Source organism: Podarcis melisellensis (genome assembly GCF_964234715.1).
Source record: "Podarcis melisellensis genome assembly, chromosome: 12".
In the NCBI taxonomy this organism is placed as follows: Eukaryota; Metazoa; Chordata; class Lepidosauria; order Squamata; family Lacertidae; genus Podarcis; species Podarcis melisellensis.
In genome coordinates this window covers 49,394,879-49,419,440 of record NC_138544.1, presented here as the reverse complement: position 1 = coordinate 49,419,440, position 24,562 = coordinate 49,394,879, and the positions used below count along the sequence as shown (strand labels likewise).

The window sequence follows — 24,562 nt, the reverse complement described above, 5'->3', positions numbered from 1 at the left end:
AGGTGCTGCCACACTGAAATATTGACTCCTAAAAAAACATTATCTGGCACTTGCAGAAGTTCAGGTTTTGCAGATCAAAGCAGTCAAGTAGGCACCTATGCAACAAGACATTTCTTTCAAGAAGGATGGTAAAACCTTGAATGTGGCTCAGTAAGAAATCGGCAGCTAGTGCAGAGGGTATAATATTCAGTCCTGGACAACTTTGGTGGAAGGTGTAGGGTGCGAGTCAAACAAATACAAACAAGCTGCTAAGATCTCATGCCTGTCTGCTGTCATGCCATAGCATTCTGCACCAACTGAACTTTCCACACCAACCGCACAGGGAGGTCCACATAGAGTGCCCTGCAGTAATTCAATTTTGTAATTACCAGTATCTGGACTGCTGTGGTCAGCTTATTCCAGTTCAGGAACAGCTGCAGCTGTCATGCCCACTTAACCAAGTTTAAGCAATTGGAAGAGAGTTACAAGATTTCATGTTTCTTCCTTTCTGGAACATGAGTCTCCTTCACCCCAGTGGCTAACCGCATTTACCTGTTACATCAACAATCGCAAAGTGGTCAATGCTCCCAAGTTCTGAAAGCTGTTTCAAAAGTGTGCATCAGTTTTTAAGCTCTTCCAACCTGCACTTGACCTTTAGGGTATGTTGAAATATCAATATTTTATTTTATTTAATTTTTTTTTTTAGGGAGAAGCTGTGCAACTTTCTGGTTGCATAATTAATGCAGTTATTTTCTCCCACATTTTATCCCATACTCTTCTGACAGTGTAGTTCCATAATTAATTTATCAAGAGAGGATTTTGTGTGTGGAGGGGGAAAGAACCTTTCAATAAATCACAAGAATGAACTTGATACATTCATTGATAGGAGCAGACTTAGGGCAGACTTCGGTGTTCATTTTTATTCATTTTTGCAGGGTTTTTGGTGTGTTTAATTGGTGCTTTTTCCAGTATATACTCACAAGTGGCACTATCTGCTGGTTAGTAACATGCTGCCAAATAACACATCTAGAATAAATGCACACATCACTTCAACCCCACCCAATCCCTAGTGTTGAGGACTGAAATTGTATCTTGGATTCTCTTTGTATGCTTGTGTGCACTATCATAACAATAAGCCCCCCCTAAGTGTGATCATGTTGTGACTGTACAAACTTTTTTTAAAAAAAACCCGATTTAATACAAAACAAAGGCCTGCTTTATTGAAAAGTGTGCTGAATTGTACTTGATTTACCTGCACTTAAGTAAATGCTGCAAGAGTGGTTTTTCAAACTGCTCTGTCTGTGTCCACAGAGTTGTGCTGCAGTTGATCTGTCTTTTGTAATGGTGTCAGGAAAAGCATCAATTGCCAGAGTGTGCTGCTCTCATCAAAGGCCTTTAAAAAGCTCTTTATCAACACTTATGCTTGAAACCTAGAGGGCATCAGCAGATTGATTGTCAGTATGTCAAATGGCAAAATTGGCATCCTGTTTGCATAATACGGATAGATTGCACTTATGCTTAATATAATTCTGTATTTATGCTACTAAACAATGTGCATCGAAAATATGCAAAAGCACAAAGAAAATAAATAGATCCAGGATCTGATTTAATAGGAGCTTATATAAAGATCTTCAAGGGCAGGTCACTGAATTTGATACGCCCAGGTGACAGCTGTGGCCATTAGCCTCCATTACATCTGTAAGTGGTATGTCCTGACTGGAAGAGGCTGACCTAGAAAGTGGTAAAGCCATGGTCAGTGGAAAGAGCTGGGGTCTTGAAATATATTGGGTGGAGAGAGAGTATTTTTCAGCTTCTTCTGTGTGAGCCTTACTGAACTGCACACATGCCAACTTCAATACAATGGGCCTAGGTGGGTGGCTTTTATTCATTCTTTGCCTGTCTCCCTTTCAGGTCACCATAGTTGGTGAGAATGTAGCAGAGTCTGCCTACCCCTTATGTGGTCAATGATGACAGCACCCCCAATAGTGAGAAGAAGAGTTGTCCCTCCACCACCCACACTTAACAGTCGCTGTGAGATTGCACCTCACAAGTCAGGATATATCCATTTCAGCTGTTCTAAGGAGAGGGTTTGTAGAAAAACTGAGTATGGGTTGAGGAATTATCTTGCTCATCCTCTCAAATTTTCCTCATGTCCCTTTCAGTTTGCATGAAATTGTGCCCAAGCTTTCAATGGGCGTTCAATGTCACAAGCAGCACATGGAAGCATGCTTGGAAACTAATCTGAAACTTTTTGCAACAGAAGAATAATATTATTTTGCAACAGAAGAATAATATGCTCTTAAGAAGAAGAAGAAGAAGAAAAAGCCAACAAACTGGCTTCAGCATTATGGGTCAGTTTCTGAATGTTTTCCCAAGATGGCCCTTGTAGAGCACATTACAGTAAACCAGGGATAGGGAGACTGTGGCTTTCCCAATGGACTCTCAGCCAGCATAGCCAATGACTGGGGATGGTGGGAGCTGTAGTCCAATGATAGCGGGTGTGTGGGTGGGTGTCCAAAAGTTCCTTGCCCCTGCAAGAAACCAACCAAGATGTCATGACGGTATGTGCTGTGCATTAACAGTTCTGCCTGTGCACTAGATTCAGAGAAATTACTAACACCAGTGGAGGATAGAAACATCCCTTTAATTCCACCTTCACAGGACTTGTGACTCCTAATTCTTGGATGTACTAGGAGAACTAGTTCATCCACAGATGCATCAAGAGCACTGGGCCCCACTTTTCTCTCTCAGATTATATCCAGGGCAAATCAGGGTGAAATGGCAGCAGAGATGGCCCAGAGTATCTAATTGAAAACATGGTTTTATTCCACCGCCCACCCTTCCCAAAGGAAGGTCACCATTTTAAGAGAGGTGGTTGTACATTCTCTTTAAATGCCCAAATTGACCACGTTTGTCAGTAGGAGCTAAGAATGCTTCACACTTCATAAAATGCAGCTGCGTCAGTTGTATTTTCCAAATAAACAACCTAGATTGTGTCATTCCAAAACCATCTTGTTAATACACAGCAGATAGTGTGTGACAGTGATAAAAAAACCAGTATGTCTAAGCTTTCCATGGAAAGGTATTTTATAAATATTTCTCAAGCTCCAGGCAAACTGGAGGTGGGGAAGAGAAAACACAACTCCCCCCTGCTGCACCTTCTATAATACTATTATCTGTAGACAAAATCAAGGTGAACTCAAGACCATCAAATACAGTGCTGCAGGAAGAAATTCATGATGAGAATATGAATTTAGGCTGTAAGGAAACTGCATCTCTGCGAAAAGAGAGCCAGAAAATGAAATGATGAGTTTGGTTTCCAAAGTGGTTTGTTTTGCCTATGCACACAAAATGGAATTTATATGGCACGCTCGACTAAAAATGGAGTGGATCACTACTCCTGTGCTTCAGTCTCCATTTGGATTTGAGGTGCATGTCACAACTGCTTAAAGGGAATATTTCACATTGGTTTTTCAGTATTTATTAGGGAACATTAAATGTGTCTGCAACTTATGAATATGAGGGGTGAGGAGATTGTACTGTGCTTCCAGCTAGATAGATACAAAGTCTCCTGTGCACTCTTGCTTTTGAACATGGTTGTCCTTGCCAGGAGTTGAGGAAGCAGCCTCCTTGGGCAGCAGATTCCAGAAGCAGTGCCTTTTTCTTGCCTTCTAATCTCTGTGAGCTGTATTGCATATTCAAACCAGACCTGGACATTCAGGATTCATTTTGCCTGATGCTCAAAGCTTGACCTAGAGCAAGGATAGCCAATTCCCATCATCCCTGACCAACATGGTCAGTGGTCAGTGGTCAAGGGTGGTTGGAGTCATAATCCCACAAGATCTGGAGAGCACCAAATTGGCTGCTCCTGAGCAACAGTCTAAATTACAGTGGGCAGAAGATTCTGTTGTGTTGATCAGGCAGAAGGGCAGAAGACCAGTTCCATGGTGTTTGTATAAGGCCTGGGCAATCTATAGCTTTGAACTGCCAACCACAGACAGGAGCTGAAACTGCACGTCCTTAGTCCCACCTGTTTCTGAAGAAGCCTCTGATCCCTATTCACTGTAACCACCATTGCTCAGGTCATGTCTCTCTAACACAAGCATGGACTGCTGCTCAGTGTTAAGAATTAAGCCATTCAGATACATGGATGGTTTGAGGAAGTTAGCTCAAATGTTGTGGTAGGGGAATTGCTTCTCAGTGGAGACTTGACACCATTCCATCAGAAGACAGAGTGTTTTTCTATCTGGTTGAACTGGCTCAAAGCTAACTTGTTTTAATAAAAATAGGCAGCAGCTAAGTGTGCATAAGAGGGGTCAATTAATTTGGAAAGCAGAATTCCATCACCCCCAAAGGGGGGCTACAGAGACGACCTTCCCCTTCTCTTGCATGTGTCCTGTGATTAAATATTGACCATTCATACAATACTCTCACATCAATGGAGACATACACTAAAACAATTTTTTACTAAAATGTTGGGGATTTTTACAACTTCAGGCTGAAAGTTTTACTATAGATTACCAAGGAGGTTGGCATACAGAAGACTTACTGTGCTATTCTTCAAAACCTCTGCGGGCAATATTTGATATTGATCTAGCCACAGTCTGCAAAGAAATTAAACCATCTCTGCTTATTGCAGTTCTTTTCTCATAAACCCATCTGTGGCCAACAAAATATGGAGCTCTATTAAACCCAGTGTTCCTGATGGTCACATTTTTTAAAAAGAAAAAAAAAACCTTGGGAAGCTAACTCTTTCTCCCTAACATTGGCTGTATACATACTAACCTGTCTGTAGCATAAAAACTTAGTTTTTCTGCAATCCAGAATCATTTATGTTCTAGCTCCTACCATGTGCAAGAGTGGGTGCAGTTATTTGAAAACTCTCTCCTTGATTAGGTTATCCACACCTTTTACTCCCTGCACATGCCCCAGGTGAATGAAGAAACAAGTGGTGATTGTGATATTGGTATACACACATATATAGAAAGTCACAAACACCCACACCTACTGCGAGAACCACCTACATCTGTTTTCAAATGGACACGCTGCAGAGTTATGCAGAATCAATCTGCAATTAATGTTTATTTTTGGAATGAAACCAGTTTCTCAATAAGCTCTTTTCAGGGGCAAAATAACATGCAACAGTAGACCTAGATTGTGTGTGGACTATGTAGAAAAGACAAGTACTGTACTCACTTTCTATTGATTCTAGGATGAAATGTCATGTGACCATAATTACTTCGTCTTTTAGCAGAAAGATAAAAGGTGCAGAGCTCCAGCATTGTAAGTATGGTGAAACACTTTCCCTTTTATCTTGCTGTTAAAAGACTAAAGAATCTATAGTTTCTTATATCACACGGCTCTAGTTCAAGATTGCACATTCAGCAAATTTAACACCTTAAAGTAGACTTTGTTCTGAATGGATTACTTGATTCGTCCCACCCTCACATGCTCTAAGGTGAGTGATACCCACTGTTAGTCATGCCCAGTGCAGACCTATTGAAATCAGTGGATTTCAGAAAATCACCCTCTGAGTTCTGAAAACTGATTATGTCTTCGCTCGGAGCAATTATATGACAGATTATCAGTTAAGCATTTACCATTTCTCTTCAGGACCCTGGACAGCACATAGCACACTTTAGTTTTGCTCAGATATTTAACTGTAGTAGCATAAAAAATGTTCTCAGCAAATCCTCTGTGTTCTTTTGGGCAAGCTGAGGCTTTCCTTTGTGCAGGTGATAGCGTGTGCAAAAATACATGGATATAGCTCAAGGTCTAATTATAATTAGCTAAAGTAAAAAAGGCACATCCTAGAAAGTCAGTCTTGCTGACCTGAAATCAAACCTGAAATCGAAATAAAATTAAAATGGCTGTGGAAGATGCTAAAATGTTGGGATTGTGAATTAAGGGCAAGAAAATTCCATAGTTGCCCAGCTGTGGAAGCTACAACAGATGACCATTGGAGACATTCTTGTTGTTTTTTTTATAAATATGCTGCAGTTCAGCTTCGCCACTTCTTTGTTCCCTGCAGTGCACACACCCCATTCAATGGGTTTGTGACTAGAATCTAGTCTAAGGGTGGCACCCATGAGGTCTTCTGCTAGCACCCACAAAGCCTGAGCACCCCCACTACCCCTTTGGTAATGAAGTGGGGCGGGGTTGTTTTTCTCTCTCTTGAAAAGTGCATTAGAGCTGAAGGAGGAAACTGGAAGAGTGCTGCTCTTTTCCACTTCCTCTCTCGCCTTGATGTGCTTTTCAATGCTCAGCTAAATTCTATGGACCCACCTTTCACCCTGATCCCTTGGAAAAGCAAAGTTGCTATATTCACCCTTTACGTCCCTTGGGTGGTAGGTCTCATCTGTGGGAGGAGAAAGAGAAAGGAATAGAGGGGAGGTGGAGCACAGGCAACTTGCTCAACAGTTACCTTGTGCCCATTGGCCTGAAAGGATCGGTGACCCCCCCCCCCCCGGTCTAGTTTAGACCTTGGGTCTAGCTGCATGCAAAGGAGAGTCAGTTGTACAGGGCTAATAACTACATGCCACAGCCAGGGAGGAACAAAGGAAGGACAGTTAGACGGTGCCACCCCTGACTTCCTTTTCCACTTCAGCCACTCATCCATTCTCTCCATAACCTAACTTGACATTAAGATGGCATTTTTAGCAATGTCCTCTTGGATTTTTGACCATCATGGGGGCATGAGAGTTGTTGTTTCCCTTGGTTCCTCGTTTGCTTCATTTTTGCCTTGCTAGATAAATGGTTCTGTAGTACACTGAGACATTGGATGAAAAATAGTTTAATACCAAAGTTTTAAAGATAAACTATGACTACAGTGTTATTATTCCCACCACTGGGGATTTAATACTTTGGGCCCATGTAGGAGGTCTGGATTTTGTTGTTGTTGTTGATCATGATTCTTTTCCTTTAAATGAGTTGTTAAAAATATAATTAAACTTCATATCTGAGCATTAATTATGGATGGGGAAGTTAGGCGATTAGCAAAGGGCAGCCTATCATGTTTATGAATTATAAATGTCTTATAAATTAGAGCCTGAAAGCAATGAAAATGCTGATAAGTAATAAAAAGGGAAAACATTATTTCCTTTCTAAGATTAGCTCATGTAATTTTTTCCCCTCCCCACCCACTGAGTGGTACTGCTTGAGAAATGTCCCTGTTTTCAATCCGGTTTCAAGTACCAGCTTCCACCATCAAATAAACACATTTTAGTTTGGGTTCAAATGCCAACTCTCCTCTGGAGTCATCCGGTGCTCTTACTTCACTTTGCTTCAGTTCACTAATCTGTAAAATGGAGAAAGATTTAGAGTGCACGACTCACTAAAATATTTTAGGAATAACTGAAACTTACCATGTTTTAAGTTAAGGAATGTGTAACCTGACAAACAGCTGGCATCATCACAGAATTGTACATTTCATGATAAAGAGCTCACCATGAGGTGTGATACTGGAACCCTTGGACAACCTTTGCAGCCAATAGAGGGAAGGGGTAACAAAACATAATGGGGATGGGGAACCTGTGGACTGCCCGACATTTTGGGACTTCAATTCCCATCAGCCCGAGCCCCCATGGCCATTGGTGATGATGGGAGTTGGACTCCAGCAACATCTAGAGGGTCACAAGTTCCTCATCCTGGCATTAGAAGAATAGAAGAATAAATACGTTTTATGCTTTCATAGCCTTATGACTTCATACTCCAGGAATAGAGGAGGCCTCTTTTCTACAAATGAGAAGAGCAAAGAGCAATACAACACTTCAGATTCATGTTTATAGCTGTGTTAGCTAACCACATTGGTTGTCTTAAGCGAGATTTGGTGCTCTCCGTTCTTTCAAATTCACGGTGGCTTAAGTAGAAGTTATGCCGTGCACTGTGCTGAAAATGTGCAGTGAATTTATCAACTAATTTGGCCTTCTGCATTTTGATTTCTAAAATAGCTTGGCAACTAACAATAAGCGTGCAGTCAAGGGCAGCTAGTAATGTAGTTCCATAGATTCAAATTCCTACTTAGCCATTAAACTCATTGTGTGATCTTGGCAGAGGGAGATAAAATAAATACACACACTAAATAAATAAATACTCATCGTAGTCATGTAGAGTAAAACCATGCTCTGGTGGCTACTGCATGCATAGGGGGTTCCATAGGAAGCTGCAAGCTAGTTGATGTAGCCTTCAGTGAGCTACAGAAATATATCCACACAACAAATTTGTACTAGTTTTATTCCTCTTTAAGTGTCCTGGCATTGATCCCCACAGAGAATTTCAGGAATTATAATTTGGTGAGGGTGCTGAGAATTCTCTGCTGGGGAACTAGCCTTCCTTGCAGATGCACAGTTCAAAGAGTTATCTGCTTAGAGTGACTGGTATGAAATCTGTAGTGTGAATATGCATTTCGTTTCTCCAGACAACAATTAAGATAAAAAGAAGTGATCAAATCCTTAAATGTCAGTCACCATAAAGAAGGCAAGAATACTTTTCAGCACAAGTGCATCATCAGTGGGCAAGCTATTTAATGTGCTGGCATTAGATTGATCTTGGTCACATTAGGAGACCAGAATAATGATGCCATTTGCTTTTTAAATGGTAGGAGCACTAAAACTTTTAGAGCTAACAAATGCTAAAAATGCCTATCACTAATGCCTTCCACTACTTAACTGATCATCCTTGTGTGAATGTCCATTTATTTTTATAGTACCTTTTGCAATTTAAACTATATGTTTCTGGCAATGAGATGGCATGAATAGTGAAGAGTTTTTGAAAATAACCCTTCACATTTTGAACCAGAGTTCTCCCCCCCCCCCCATTTTCATGTACACTCCCGTGTCTTTAAAATATTTATAGACTGCCTTTTAATAAAATCTTTTGAAGTCATTTACAAAAGGAGCAAACCAATAAGAAAATAAGATAAACCAGCAAGCAGATAAAATGGACATGGGGTGCAATAAGTAAGAGTCATCAAAAGACGTTAATGAATGACAACAGAGGAATAGTTTGAATGGCAATAAAACAGTTAATAAAAGCTACTGTGTTGTTTTTTGTTAAACCTATTGTCTTTCCTATGTGAGATGCAATAAAACATAACTATAATTACAAGGATAAATAGTCAAAGCAAATTAATCAGCTGTGTGAGTTGCCTTAATAGCGGAGGATGCATCATGTTTTATTATAATGACCTTTTATGTAATCAGTTCTGTTTACGACATTGCTTGGGATCGTTTGTTAATTGTGTCACCTGTGTGATTCTTAAAGTTTTATCTGGATGTATTGTGTTAAATCTTGATTCATTGAAATAGGTAGTGCATTTCTGAGGTAATTTTTCTAGCCTCTCTTCCCATCCATTTGTTTTTCTAGAGGAGAAGTAGGACGCATAAGCATAACAACAGCAGTGTGCAAATGATTAAAGACAGATGCAAAACACCTAGCTGAGGACAATGAAGTGAAGGCGGAAGAACACTGAGAAAACAGTGTTATTTTAAACCCTTACCTTCACCTTTCAGTCACGTTACCTGCCACTGCTGCAGGCAATCTCCTCTTGTTTTCCCATCTTGTCCTCTTTAGCATTCTGTATTTCTTGAGAGTGCAATGTTAGATGGTTTATTATACTTTATTGTGCTTCAGGAAATGCAGATTACTAATTGGCCCAGCCCTGTGCTCTGGTGTGGCCTGGTGTTGTCTTGCTTTGCATTCTGAGGATGGAGATGATCTGTTTCCCTGATGCTTGGAGAGTGTTCGCACTGAGAGAACGTTGAATGTTCTTTTGAAAGCAAGAAAGGCAGAGAGGGCTAGTGGCTTAGCAACGGGAATAACTCAAGTGAGAAGGTTGACGTTGGAGCTGCTCACTTACCTCCTGCCCTTCTTCTTTCCCGAATTCCATCCTCTTTCAAACAAGTCCTAAGCTTCATGAATTTGAAGAAGCCAAAATGTGAGGCATGACTTATCTGCTGTGGTGAGCAAAGCAACAAAGCATGGTTCTCACCTTTGAGCATGACCAATGAGTCCTTGCTTTGCACATTATAGGGGAGTGAGACACTCGGCTAACTTGTGCTATTGCTATACTGCTTCATATTCAGGCATTTTGTGTAAGAGGGGTTTTTTTTTATCTCCCGTCTCCCAGATGGGACTTGCAATATGGATTCAGGGCTCCTACTGGGACATAGAACTTGACACAGGGAGAATTTTAGTTTCACATTTTGGAAAGATGGATAGAAGAATCTTTCCGTGTTCTGTTTCTCATGCACATGCTGCCCTACTCTCTCTTTTGCCTACATCCCATGAGAGATGATATCCTTGGGAGTTGAGTTTTCATACTGAGCACATGTAATATTGATTTCAAATTTACAGGTAGGGCCCTGCAGCAAAATGTTGCTGCGTGGGGTTCTTATGCATTTTGTTCCCTTCTCCATCCCAATTTTCCAGTCTACTCTGTAACAGCATTCCTTGTTCAGTCTAAGCATGATTGGTCCTTATTGAATTCTTATATATATATATATATAAGATATTTATTAAGGTTTTCAATATTAATACAGTAAAAATCAAAAAGAAAAAAGAAAAAATAACAAAAATACAAAAATAAAAATAATAAAAAACACACAAAGTTTTCATAACTTATTTTCCATTAACTTATTTCCCAGACCTCCTCATACCTCCCTTTTTTGTATTCCAATTCAGATTGTTAGTTCAGCAAATCCTTATCAATAAATTTTAACCTGCTTCTAAACCTTTTTTCCCATCTCTTGAAACATTACAGCTGGAAACCGCTTAATTTCTATCCGACATCGTTCTACCATTCAATAATTTTACAATATTTCTGTAAATAGTCTTTGAATTTCTTCCAGTCTTCTTCCGCCGACTCTTCTCCCTGGTCTCGGATTCTGCCGGTCATTTCTGCCAGTCCCATATAGTCCATCATCTTCATCTGCCATTCTTCCAGAGTGGGTAGATCCTGTGTCTTCCAGTACTTTGCAATGAGTATTCTTGCTGCTGTTGTAGCATACATAAAGAAAGTTCTATCCTTCTTTGACACCAATTGGCCGACCTGTGGTTTAACCCACAGCACCACCCGCGTCCCTGCAGGTGTTGCTGAACTACAATTCCTATTAGAAAGCATGGCCAATAGCCATGGATTACTGGAGCTGCTTTGGGTGTTTTCTCCTCCTCCTTGGTGTAGTTTGTACATCTTCCCTGTCTCTGTGCAAAGATAGATGCACTAAGCAGTTTGGAAAATAACCAAGACAATATAAACAGTGTGTGCTTGCCCTGTCACCATAGCTTCTGCAAAACTGTTGCCTTGTGTGCTTGTACTTCATATTTTGTGCCATTTATTTATGCCTATCCATAGGGACTCATGCTGTGGATTTTTCTTGCTTCTGGCAGACACTATTCAGATGTCCCATTGCCACAGAATTGCTGCCAGCAGAAAAAGGCTGTAATAGCAAACATTTTGTTTTGTGGGATTCAGAGGAAATGCTTGCATGCAGCCTGAGTTTGAATTTGTGATCAGCTACTGCAGATCTTGCGACAATGGTCCTCCGTTTTTGGGAGAATCCTGAAAATCCCCCTCTTACTCAAAACGACAACACATGGACAGCTCAGCTAGCAAGAAATGCCTCCCGATTTAAATTCTTCTTACCTGAACCTGCCTCGTTCAGAACATTTGTTTGCTGAGAGCATTTTTCATTCTAAATGTTAGGGGCATAAATTGGTTGAATTAACTACTGCAGTGCAATTCTGCATGGAAAGAAGCGTAGAAAAGATAATCTTTGTGTTCAAATTTAGGAACTACAGGAGCACCCTCCAGTGGCGATGCTAATCTGTATGTACAGTTTTCAGTAGTACGTTTTAGAGGGGTGGAAATAAGATTTTTTTTAATTTATCCATACTGAGCTTAAATACTTGTGTTCTTTTTTTTAAGGTTTATTTGAAAGAGAGGGACCAAAGCTCAGTGGTAAAACAGATGCTTTACATGCAAGAATTTAGCTTTACACCCAGCTTCAGTCCCCTAGAATTTCTAATTAAAAGGATCTCAAGTAGCAGGTGATGGGAGATATTTCTGCCTGAGACTTTGGAGAGCTGCTTTGGAGAGCAGGCAAATCTGGCAAAACCACCGAAGATGAACCAACAGTGTGTTAAGACAGCCTCCCATGAAAGTAGCTGTTGTGGAGCCTGGGGCATTTTTCATGTGATGCCTGTAATTAGAAATTGTTGCTTGTGGGGTTGTAGACCTAAGGCTGAAATCCTCAACACACTAATAATAATAATAATAATAATAATAATAATAATAATAATAATAAATTTATTATTTATACCCCGCCTATCTGGCTGGGTTTCCCCAGCCACTGGGCGACTTCCAACAAAATATCAAAATACAATGGTCTGTCAAACATTAAAAGCTTCCCTAAACAGGCTGCCTTCAGATGTCTTCTAAAAGTCTGGTAGTTGTTCTTCTCTTTGACATCTGGTGGGAGGGCGTTCCATAGGGTGGGTGCCACTACCAAGAAGGTCCTGTGCCTGGTTCCCTATAACTTGGCTTCTCGCAGCAAGGGAACCACCAGAAGGCCCTCAGCCCTGGACCTCAGTGTCCAGGCAGAATGATGGAGGTGGAGACACTCCTTCAGGTATACTGGGCCGAGGCCATTTAGGGCTTTAATGGTCAGCACCAACACTTTGAATTGTGCTTAGAAACGTACTGGAAGCCAATGTAGGTCTTTCAGGACTGGTGTTATGTGGTCTCGGCAGCTGTTCCCAGCCACCAGTCTAGCTGCCGCATTCTGGATTAGTTGTAGTTTCCGAGTCACCTTCAAAGGTAGCCCCACGTAGAGCGCATTGCAGTAGTCCAAGGGAGAGATAACTAGAGCATGCACCACTCTGGCGAGACAGCCCGTGGGCAGATAGGGTCTCAGCCTGTGTACCAGATGGAGCTGATAAACAGCTGCCCTGGACGCAGAATTGACCTGCGCCTCCATGGACAGCTGTGAGTTGGTCCGTTGGTCCATCTAGCTGTGCACTGTCTATGATGACTGGCAACAGCTGTTCAGCATTACAGACATCCCTAGCTGGACTCCTTGAATAATTATGCATAGGATTTCGCTGCAGGTGCAATGCAGGAGACTATGCATCCCACCACTTCTGTGCAAGGATGAAATGTGATACTGCCTATAGTACCTGTCCCTATGAGAAGTCAAGCTAGAAAGGTGTTTCTTCTTTTTTAAAAAGCAAGTTATCTGACCCTAATGAGTCTGAAGATAGGTTTGCCTGTGTATGGGCAGGATCTCAGAAACCCAAACAGGTGACTGGATTAGACTTTATATTGGCCTGATGGGTGGGGTGCCCTGAATATCTTCACCCTCTGGATAACTAGCAAAAACAGAATAGAGTAAGCAGACTTGGTTAATTTGCATAATTTGTGTGTTGCAGAATTCAGCTATTTCTTCTTGTGGAATTTAGGTTCCCTTGTGGATGAGTTTTAAGTGGGACAAGGCAAGAGGGGAGAATAGCACAGAGCTGTAACTGTGCCTTTAGTGAAACAGATCTGCAATTTTTGTTCTTTTCAGTTAGCTGTTCCATCAAACTTCAGCAGTGCTGCACCATGTTGTGATGCCGTGGTGAGTTCAAAAGAAAATAATTCAGAAGTTGTTTAGGTAACAGACTTCAAGGGTACCCAAAGCAAATGATAGAAAGACGGAAGCCTTAACTGGTTTACTCCCTTTACTTATACAAAACTGTAATTCTGGTTTTCTTAAAAAGACCTCATGTTCTACTTCATAAACAGCAAATATGTGTGTATGAAGTACTTCCGTTCCCTCCATACCTGCCATGATCCACCTAATGTTTTCTGCTGTGCCTTAAGGACAGAAAATTTGTAGTCAGTGATACATAAATTCTAGACTACATTCTGAAGGACATATTCTTTTAGTATGAATTAATCAATGTATAATAAACATCACTGTCTACTTTTCTGCCCAACACCCAGAGTAGAATCACTCTGCTGGTCTATAACCATAAACATCTTGCAAAAGTAGAATGAGGCTCATTTCCCCATTTATCACTCCAATTATGTGAACAACAGGGTAGATGCAATGTGCTGGGAGGGTTAAATCATTTTATGAATGAAAGCAGTGTGATGGAGAATATGTTTGTGTAGGCTTTGGTTACTTCTCCCTCCCTGGTTTCTCTTCGCTATAGTAGTACTGATGCTTAACAAGCTGTGTTGTGAGGGCCAACTGATGTTTGCTACTATGAAGGGCTAGCTTTTCTGCCACCCTCCCAGAATGCCAAGGTATGGACATTTGGTCCTGACATCCTCAACTGAAGACACTTCTTTTTGTAAATCACTGCTATGACAGCGAGTATATCTTTGCATAGCCACCAGAATTATAAATTCAAAGTTTAGGAAGAGCTTTTTATCCACATTACCTGACATTTTCAGGTATTTTGATATTCTCTCATTAGATGTCTCAAGTTCTCTCTGTCTCTAAAAAAAGAAAAGAAAAGAAACTTCTTCCCAGAAGTTGAGAGTCCAGTTTAAATTACAGTGCAAAATCCATGGTCCTGGATATACCACTGCATTGAAATGGTCCTTAGATCACTTCCAGAAAACGCTCAAACTCAGACTTCTCGGGGCACTTATTAAGAATTCCTGTCTGCACTGTATGGATTTAACATAGAAAGAATAATTAAGGAAGTGTTCTTGGCAGTTTTGAGACATTGTTTTCAGAACATAAGTGGGGAGGCAGTGTCTAAGGCATATAACATCTCTTCCCAAGCTGGTGGATTACAGCTTCCACCAGCTGTATGGTCAGTGATGTTTAGAGTTGTAGTTCAACAATACCTTGAGGGCATCAGGTTGGGGAAAGCTACTGTACATTTTTTTTAAAAAAGACATTGAGGGTTTTGCAGTGTTAGATCAATCAATGAAGTTTGGCTACAGGATTAAGGATAATGAACTTTGCTGTGAGCAACAATAAAAGTGAAGGTGACATGGGATAAGGGCGAGGGTGACATTTGATGATTCATGTACTGCTTTGGCCACAAAGAACAAAGTTGTGCAAAAATGTTCTAACATGTGTAATCTCAGATGGCCAGAAAAGCAAGATAACTGCTACACAAGCTGAATCTAAAGGGTAAACAACTATTTCAGCAACGTGTTCCAATATTGCTTTGAACTTTTCTGTAGTATTCCAATACGTTCGAGGAAGTTAGTCTCTGAGCTTTGTCTGACAATTGCTATATAAATATTATGCACTTTGTAATGTGTTCAGAGGACTCTCATGTTTGAGGCCTCTCCCAGGTACAGTTGTACCTTTGAAGTCGAACAGAATCCGTTCTGGAAGTCTGTTCGACTTCCAAAACGTTTGAAAACCAAAGCCTGGCTTCTGATTGACTTCAGGAAGCTCCTGCAACCAATCGGAAGCTGCAAAAGCCCTGTGAGACATTTGGCTTCCAAAAATCGTTCAAAAACCAGAACACTCAGGGTTTCATTTGTTCAGGAGCCGATTTGTTCAGGAGCCAAGGCGTTCGAGATCCAAGGTACAACTCTACTTGGAATAAAGAGGAGCCTCAGACGTGAAACAAAAGTTGTATTGTGGTTAGATTTCCACAACAGTAGGTTGAAGACCATCCTTTGGCTATTCCATGCATCCAATCTGTATTGAGCTGAATCATATCAGCCACATGCTGGGGGTATCTGGAAGTGAATGCAGAGTACACGTTTTCTAACAAGGTCTCACAGTCAGCAGTTAGTGTGTGAAGATGGCAGAAGTTTTTTCTTTGTGGATGCGTTGGAAACAAACTATCAGGCTCTTATGAGCTAAACCTTTCCACTCTACCATACTGCCTGCCAAACACAGCATCCATTGTTGCACACTTATACCCAATGCCCTGCTGTGCTGAAGACTGTAGACCCAGAGGGTATGCATTAGGGTAGCTTAGAAGGCTAGGTTCCAGCTTCAGATCTTAAAGTCCCTAGTCAAAGTCTGAGGCATCCTAACAAGGAACTTCTGCAGTATTCTGTTATCCTAGCTTGCTGGGATTTGCAGGTGTTGGTAGTCTATGCTAACTGAAGTTTTAAAGATGTTCCTATATAGGGGGGGAAAGCACACATCAGTAGTGAACCCTTCAAAAGCAGGAATGATAGGTGCCAGGAGAGAAAGAGGCAGAGACAAAGAAAAGAAATGCAGCCTTTGGGCAACTGATTGGAGTGAGTGATCCATCTTCCCTACCAGTTATCCTGTGATCTATACTCTTGATTCTGCCATATCCCATTTCCACATAGCAGGGCTGAGTGGGTGGGAAATGACTTACTCTCGGCTACCTTAGGACATTGGGCCTTCCATTAGTGTGTTTTTTAGCCCAACAGGATGGTTTGTTTCAGAAACAATTCTGAAAAGTAACTGACAGCCTCCACACACTTAGTCAAATGGTTTTGACTCTACTGCACCAATGGCACCACGTTCAGCAGGACTTAGTAGTATTGACAAATGGGCTAATGGATGAAAGGCGAAGGCTTTTAAATAGTTTTCCTGATGGCTAGAAAGGCTTGCTAGTATTTAAAGGGGCAATTTGGAGCAGCTTGTGAGTATCTTGTTGCCCCAATTTTGTGTATGATAGAGTTATGCCATCAATACTGAGGCATATTAGTTTTATTAGATTGTGAATTTAGTACATGTGTTTCCCCTGCAAAAAAACGGGGGGGGGGGGGAAGAAAGCTCTTTACTAAATCAGAACGATGAAAACAGGAAGCACATTTGGATCCATCCAGCTGCTTAGCTAGATGAATTCAATCTGTTCCCTCTGATATTAATTTTTATGCAATAAACAAGGCGACACCTCATTGCCAAGTTCAGAATTAGATAGAGGCATAAATTGCCCAGAAAGAGAACACACAAAGCTTTCTATTCTGTTTTCTATGCTTGTAGTTAGTCACTGTGTAAAATAATCATGGAAATTGGAGAGGGAATTCTGGTGAGTTTTATTTTCCTATCTGTTATTTTTGGCAAGCCTTGTTCAAAACGTGAGGGGTGGGTTTGCATTTAATTTTGCAGGCAGTCTATAGGGTTGGGATGTATCACTCCCCTGTTCCCATGCAGCTTGGTGATCTTGTGCCTTCACACTCCTTCAACCTATAAATATTTATAGTTGATTTTGCGCCCCCCCCTCATCTGTGCCCCTGGTGGTGACCCACTTCGCCATCCCCTAGCTACAGCCCTGCTCCCATGTCAGTTAGATGGCAGCCCAGGCTTTAAGGCTGAAATCATAAACACACTTGTTAGTCTCTAATAAGGAATGGGAAATAAGAAAAGAACAATTTAAATAAGGTGCAATGGGAGAAATTGGTGCAAATTACCATTGCATTATTTAGGGGACGCGGGTGGGGCTATGGGTTAATTCACAGAACCCAGGACTTGCCGATCAGAAGGTCGGCGGTTCGAATCCCCATGGCGGGGTGAGCTCCTGTTGCTCGGTCCCTGCTCCTGCCAACCTAGTAGTTCGAAAGCACATCAAAGTGCAAGTAGATAAATAGGTACCGCTCCGGCGGGAAGGTAAACGGTGTTTCTGTGCGCTTCTCTGGTTCGCCAGAGTGGCTTAGTCATGCTGGCCACATGACCCGGCTCCCTCGGCCAATAAAGCGAGATGAGCGCCGCAACCCCAGAGTCAGCCATGACTGGACTTAATGGTCAGGGGTCCCTATACCTTTACATTTACTTTTACCATTGTGTTAGTGTGTAAGCCTGTTTTGAGCATATTGGAACTCATTTCAGAATAAATATGCATAGAATTGCACTGTAAATTACTTTTACAAAAGGAATCCAAAGAAGGAGGGACCATTAAGTAGATGATGGATTGGGGGACCATTGGGGAAGACAGAGTGAGAGACAGACATTTATGGGGTAAAATGCAAGGAGAAGTTGGGAGAAGGAGAAGAAGCTCGTGTGCAATTCTTTCTGACCACAATCAGGATCTTGGATGAAAATCATCTTTGGATTGTGCACTGCATTAACTATGACCTTTCTAAAATGTAGATTTTGCATGTCACAGACCAAAATATCTTGGCCCAGCCCTGCAGGAAACAAATGGAAGAAACTAGTACATATACCAGAATGTTTGCTTTTATGCAGCTGAAAATCCCCAAATGTTATTAATTCTGATCCAGCCTTTATTGTGCTTAAAATAAAGAACTTCATAAGAAGATGCTTGTGGAGTTTGAACTTACAGCATTTGTACCCTCTGCGAGGGTGAGGAACTGATTAAGATGGTCCACCGCTGGAGATTTGTGGATCCTGGGAGATTCCTGAGTGCTCTGGGGACAAAGCAGATGATTCTGTGAAGGATCTCATCTTGTTATGGAATGGCTAATGTGGAGGGTTGGTGACACGATTGCTCCTGAGTGCACTCTCCACTTCTATTCTAGAGAGCTATGGGCAATGAAATAGATAAGATGGCTAGAGCACTGGTGTTGTAGATCTTGATCCAAGGCCAACTGAGCACTGATAGGAGAGCATCATTGCACCTACCGTGTGGCAATAAGGGCAGTGAAGCAGCACATCTTCTCAAATGAGTCCACCTTGCCCTGCCTTAAGCTTATTGGCTGACACCTTTCTTTGCATGTTATTTCCTAGAGGAAGTTTGCTGTGTTTATATAAAGGAAATGGCCTTTGCTCTGATGCCACCATGACTTTGAAATGCCTCCCTCAGGGAAGTATGATTGGCCCTGTCCCTTTTGGGTGAAAATAGCAAGTTTTGGCATAGAAAGTGCCAGAGGTCATTTCAAGTCCTTTTTCAACCCACAAAGCCAGGACCATCCATATCCCTTTATTTATTTGACTTTTTAATCCCAGCTTTTTGCCAAGGAGCTCGAGGTGAGGTGCTTCCCCTTCCTCATTTAATCCCCGCAGCTACCGCGTGATGTAGCTTAAGCTGAGAGGCAGCAACTGACCCCAGGTCATCCAGTGAGGCTCGTGGCTGGGTGGGGATCTGAACCCTGGTTTCCCAAGTGCTAGTCTGATACTCTGACCACTACAACACGCTGCCATAAGTTATCCTATGCAACTCAGACCATACTATGCACAACCAGAGGCATCTGTTACTGTGCAGGGAGATACAGTGGTACCTCGGGTTACATATGCTTCAGGTTACATACGCTTCAGGTTGCAGACTCTGCTAACCCAGAAATAGTGCTTCAGGTTAAGCACTTTGCTTCAGGATGAGAACAGAAATCGTGCTCCGGTGGCACGGCGGCAGCAGGAGGCCCCATTAGCTAAAGTGGTGCTTCAGGTTAAGAACAGTTTCAGGTTAAGTACGGACCTCCAGAACGAATTAAGTACTTAACCTGAGGTACCACTGTACCTGCACATCAAGTACTGACAGATGACCTCAGCAAATAAGCCATGCTATGCACTAGGGAGAGTCTATGGACTCCCCTCCTGTAATCTTGCTCACCTAGAGAAATATTGTTGGGTGTTTTTTTTGCAAGGGGTGGCGTGGTGGAGTTGCTTGCAAAAGTTCCCATTTGTCATTCAGTTGGGAGTAGATCTAGCTGGCTAGAACTGTGTGTGCACAGCAGCACGCGAGTTACTTGGGAAATGAAAGGCTCCACCGTTAAGAGTGAGATTTTAGCTCTGAAAATCTGCCCCCTTTAAGACATTGCCTTCCACCTCTGACTCTTGGAAGCAGAAAATGAGTGACAGCCAAGGGTTATAATTCTATAATTGCCTCTGGCTGCATCAAACAATTCAGTCCTTGGCACTGTCTGGGGAAGGAAATCTGAGGTAGATGGGCCATTGGTCTGAATTACCATGGCAAGTCCCCTTCTCTAATTAAATGATTAAGAGGCTTCCAGCTCCAGATGAGCCTTGCATTTTCAGCACAGTGTGGAATGAGGCATAGAACTGTAGAATAAGAAAGAACCTCTTGGATTTAGGTGCAGGAGAAAATAAGGAAGACTGCAGTTGTAGCCATGGCTCTGCCTTCCACTTCGTTTGTTTTACTGAAAAGATGGTTGCGTTCAAAGGCACATGTAGAGGCTAATTAGAGTTGCGGGTAAAATAAGGAGAGCTGCAAGCTTTAATTCTCAGATTATTGACTTAATATGGCCTTTAAGTCAAGTGTTTTTTCAGTGTAGGGCTGACTTGCATTCATAGGTGACCCCATGAACAGTGCTTTCCCATTGCTGCTGCAGTATTGTCCCTCCATTTATAGTTGGGAAATTGTTTTTCTGGGATCGAGTGCCTTTTTAAAGAAACTTCAGGGTTAAAGCAGGGTGTGAGCCCTGTGCTTCTACACAAAAACGCAACAATATTTTATTCACTGGCCCTCTTCAGCCAAAATGCTTTTTTTTAAAAAAAAAAAAAAAGAAGGGTATGACAAGAATTCCTCACCAGTGTGTAGTGTGTTCAAGGCACAGCCATGAATCAATCTCATGGGCCAGTGGACTGTGGAAACTTGCAGTGGTTTATATTTAGGTGACAGTCTGTGCACCTTGTGATGGGATGCCTGACTTAATACTTCGGAGAGTCACAAGTTGACTTTCTAGCTTTCTTTTAATTAAATGTCAAGACCTGAGCTCTGAAGATCAAAACGATCGTTCCTTTCTTTCAACTTCAGAAAGTCAGGACTGCAGGGCCCCCTCCTGAGGGGCTGGTACTCCGTTTTCATCTAAATGTTATGGCTTCCATCACCAGCTTTGAAGGGTGCAGCAAAACCAGCAGTTTGCGGGGAGGGGGGGTCGTTGGGGTGCAAAGAGGGAAAACGCTCCGTCATTAAGCAGCTTGTTTTGAGGAAGGAATTTTGCAGTGACGGGCAAATAAAATGTAAGAGGCTTACAACAACTGATATCACAGAACCATAGAACCGGGCGTTCTTTTTATTTGCAAAGGGAGACAAAGTTCAAGTGGGGGGGGGGGAGAGACCATTTTTTATTCTATCGGTCAGATTTTATTACGATAATTTTCTAGTGTCTCTCTGTGTGAGAGAGAGCATGAGAGAGAATCACACACTTGCGCATTCTGTAAACAGGAAAGACGTTCGCATCCAAGGGGCCAACTTGCGAACTTAATTTTCACGTTCCTTACAAACAACAACGTGTGCAGGAGGCGCCAAGCAGAATGAAGGTCGAAGCTCGTGTGTGTAACTGATATCTCGGGCTGTTTTCCTTCTCTCCGTGACTCCTGACTCTTCAAACAATAAAATAAAGATCATAAGCATCTGTTGCTATGGAAACCCAGCAGCCAGACCGGGGGAAGGCCAGGGAGTGGGCGCCCTTTTTCTCTCCAAGTAACCTCGTTAGCTGCCCATCGCAGGACCAGTCGCGCCCCCAGTGCCCTGCGCGTCCCCGGCTTCATTAGCCCCGAGAGACCATCCCTTAAGTACTGGGTGCCCTGCTTGCTGCTGCCCAAAGCCAGAGTCTCTCTCCTCAGCGGCTAAACTGCAGCCGCGCAGGAAAAGAGGGCAGAGCCTCTTAATCTGTTTTACCCGCCGCTGCTGCCAGCACCCTCGCGGGTCCCAGTATCCCCAACGGCGGGCTCTGGGCTGGAGGTTCCTCCGTCTCGCATTTTGTTTATTCCAGAGGATTACTCCTGGAGAAACAGTTTGCTTATGTTTCCACAGAGGGGCGCTGAAGCACGTTTTAATGCAGCAAAATGAATTAAGAGCGAAATAGTACGAGACACTTTGGTTGATTAAACAAGCGAGTTGTGGGGAGGAGGAAGCGGTGGGGGGGGGGAGAGACAAATTGGGGGACAAGAGAGGATGAGGAGGAAAGCCGCTCTGGAAAATCCCTGATGCCCCAAGGACCGGTTCCGCGTCTTGGAGGGAAGGGACCCGGTTAATTCCCTCTTGCCAGAGATCAAAAGACAGGCATTAGACACCGAAACGAAGCTGCGGGCGTTGGGTTGTGGCTCTGCCTCCCCTCCTCTGTGTCGCCTTTTAAGCCCCCCGACCCACTCCCTTCAAGCCCTGCTTGGCCAGCGACTCCCCCACCTTACCCCCTTGCTTCTGGTTCCCTTTTCAAGTTCTCCAAGGGGAAGAGACTCAAGCCCCGCTCCCCAGGAAAGCCTTACAGAGAAAGCAGCAGCAGCAGCAATCTCCTCCCTCCTTGGTGCGCGCCTCGGATTCCTCTTCCTTCTCCAGCGTGCTCGCAAGGAGGTCTCTCCCCTCCTGGTGTTTCCATCGCCCCCCGCCCGGCCCCTGATCGCGCGCACAACACCCTCGCCCCCCCTCCCCACCCGCCGCCACTTTCGCCTCTCGGACGCGGCCGGCATGAGACCTCGCAGGCGGCTGCTCCGTCGCCTCCGGGCGAGCCAGCCAAGCCCCCTTTCCCTCCACATCCCCGTCTAATTCCGCTCCGGCTCCGCCATCTGGGGACATCTTTTTCCCCTTCTCTCTCTCTCCCTTTTAGAGGAGGGGGTGTGAAAGCAGGATCTCTTCCGGATTGTATAGCGTTCCTCCCGGCGTGTGTATATGTGTGTTTTGGGTTATTCCATCAACTCTTCTCTCACCCCCCACCCACCCACCCCGCCTGGGTTTTCTCCTAATGCTGTTGAAGGAAGAGGGAGCGCGAGGGAGGGAGCGCGCGCCTCGCCAGCTCCACTGATCTGTTATTGAGGAGGGCTTGACTCGACGTGGTAGAAGGCGATCCGAGGCTAGGGGAAAAGAGAGCGAGGCGGCGCAGGCTCCAAATCTGCCGGTTACAAAGAGCCTCTCCTTATATGTATGGATAGTAATAATAGTAATTAATTAAAGAGAGGGAGTGAGAGAATACCTCCCCCTCTCCGTCCTGGATTGACTGAATGGCTTCCTTGTACCAGAGATTCGGCGGGAAGATCAACACCTCCAGATCCTTCCCGGTGACTCCCGAGGCGAGTCACCTGCTGGGTCCCCAATGCGCCGAAGAGGACAGTTCCGCGGCGGCCGCGGCCAACGCAGCCGGCGGAGAAGGAAAAGCGTCGCGTCCATTGCAACAAGACAACCCCCGACCCCGCTTCCAATACCAAGCGAGGAGGAGTGACTGCGAGGAAGAAGATGTAAGCCAGCCCCTGCCTACCTGGGTTGGGTGACGCTCGGTGGATGCGGGTTCGGGGTTGCTGCTGCTGCTGCTGCTCCCCATCCTTTTCCTTTTTTGGAATGGTGTCCTATTTTCCTTTTGTCTGGGTCGCGTTGTGATGCCTGCTCCCCCCCCCCAACCGGGTGTTTTGTTTTGGCTCATCCCCTCCATATGGGATTCTAGCCACGGAGGTGATGTGCGCGCAGCCTCTGGGGCCGCCCGAGTGGCCGTGCGCGGGGGGCGCGTTCCAGCACCTGCCACAAGTAGCGCGGGAGCTCGTGGGTCTTTAGGAGGGGAGTCCTTAGTTGCCTCGATGGACACGTGTGTGTGTGTGTGTGTGTGTGTGTGTGTGAGAGAGAGAGAGAGAGAGAGAGAGAGAGAGATCTTTCCCCTTCTTCTGAACCTACTTTCTGCTGCCAGCCACCACTCTTCCGCTTCTTATGTCTAAAGAAATAAGAAACCCTGTGGGTTTTAATTACGTTGTGCACTTCAGAAAGGGAATTCCGCTCTCCCTTTCGAGAGTGAAGATATGGTGGAGACACATCCCCCCATTGATCTGAATTGGCCATAAACTTCCGGGGGCGGGGGAGAGGCAGTCCCACTGAACTCAGCAGCAGCACAGAGTCAAAATGCAGGCGGCTCGGGCTGTTTCCTACCAAACTGCCCTGACTCTTGTAGGTTGTTAGGAAATTCTTCAGTTCTTCCGGTGATAACTTTTTCTCGCCCCTTGTCGAAGCCTCCAGCTTCTCTTCCTCCGCCCTTTGCTGCTTTAAAACTGCCAAGAAACAAAGCAGGCAACTGGAAGGCTATATTAAGCTCCAAGGAGGTGCTGAAGTGTAAATTGGAGCAAACACGTTTCCCTTCCTCTTCCTCCCTCTCTCTCTCTCTCTCTCTCTCTCTCTCTCTCTCTCTCTCTCTCTCTCTCTCCACCCTCCGCCCCACCATCCCCTCTTTCCTGCTGATGGGAGCAGAGATTTCAAAGAGTTTGTATTTGCATATTGCCTTAGTAACGAGTGACTCATCCAGGGTACTTGCTTGGCTGCTTGGGGTTGATGATGGCGCGAACGGGGAGGGGGGAGTTAAAATCCTCTTGGATTCATTTGGAAGAAGAGAATTAGACAGGTTGTGTACCATCGCCACCGTTAGCCTGTAGTGATGCCCTTATTATTAGGTTTCCTATTCAGATGCAGCTCCGTGGTAGTGTGTGTGTCTTTGTGCATGTTAAATAAATGTGTAACTTAAAAGTTTTTTTCGGGGGTGGGCGGCGGCGCGCCATAATGGCTCTTCGCGTCTGAGGTTGTTTCGCTCCATCCGCGAAGAATACGTATTTCTCAGCATTGTTTCATCTGAAGTTTCCATTAGAGCTGCAGCTGTGCTCAGCCTTTAATTATAGAAGTCACTAGTAATTATCACAAACTGGTGATTGCCTGGAACTTGGTGGGAGCAGGAGAAAAACAATTCCTTTCGGCTTCACTCACTTAAGATCCCCGTGGAGAGAGAGATTGCCAAGGAAAGTCGTAGGATTTTCTTTTGTGC

The 24,562-nt window shown here is 43.7% G+C and overlaps 1 protein-coding gene and 1 long non-coding RNA gene across 6 annotated transcripts in view; one reads left to right on the top strand and one right to left on the bottom strand.

The window, feature by feature from the left end:
• Positions 1-24,562, top strand: part of DPP6 (dipeptidyl peptidase like 6) — a 492,205-nt gene that overhangs the window by 120,215 nt on the left and 347,428 nt on the right. For 2 of the 5 annotated variants that reach the window (XR_014173295.1, XM_081931638.1), the window contains exon 1: positions 22,525-23,006. The exons of the other annotated variants lie outside the window; for them this stretch is intronic. Coding sequence is in view for 1 of the 2 variants with exons in the window: in XM_081931638.1 (XP_081787764.1) it covers positions 22,773-23,006 (234 nt within the window). In the remaining variant the exon portion in view is untranslated. Of the gene's footprint in view, positions 1-22,524; positions 23,007-24,562 lie in introns of those variants that run through there. 5 annotated transcript variants of the gene reach the window in all.
• LOC309353446 lies at positions 20,831-23,245 on the bottom strand. The gene is made up of 2 exons (XR_014161860.1): positions 23,027-23,245; positions 20,831-21,158 (listed from the first exon to the last, which is right to left on the bottom strand). It is a non-coding gene; the product is annotated as an uncharacterized lncRNA (long non-coding RNA).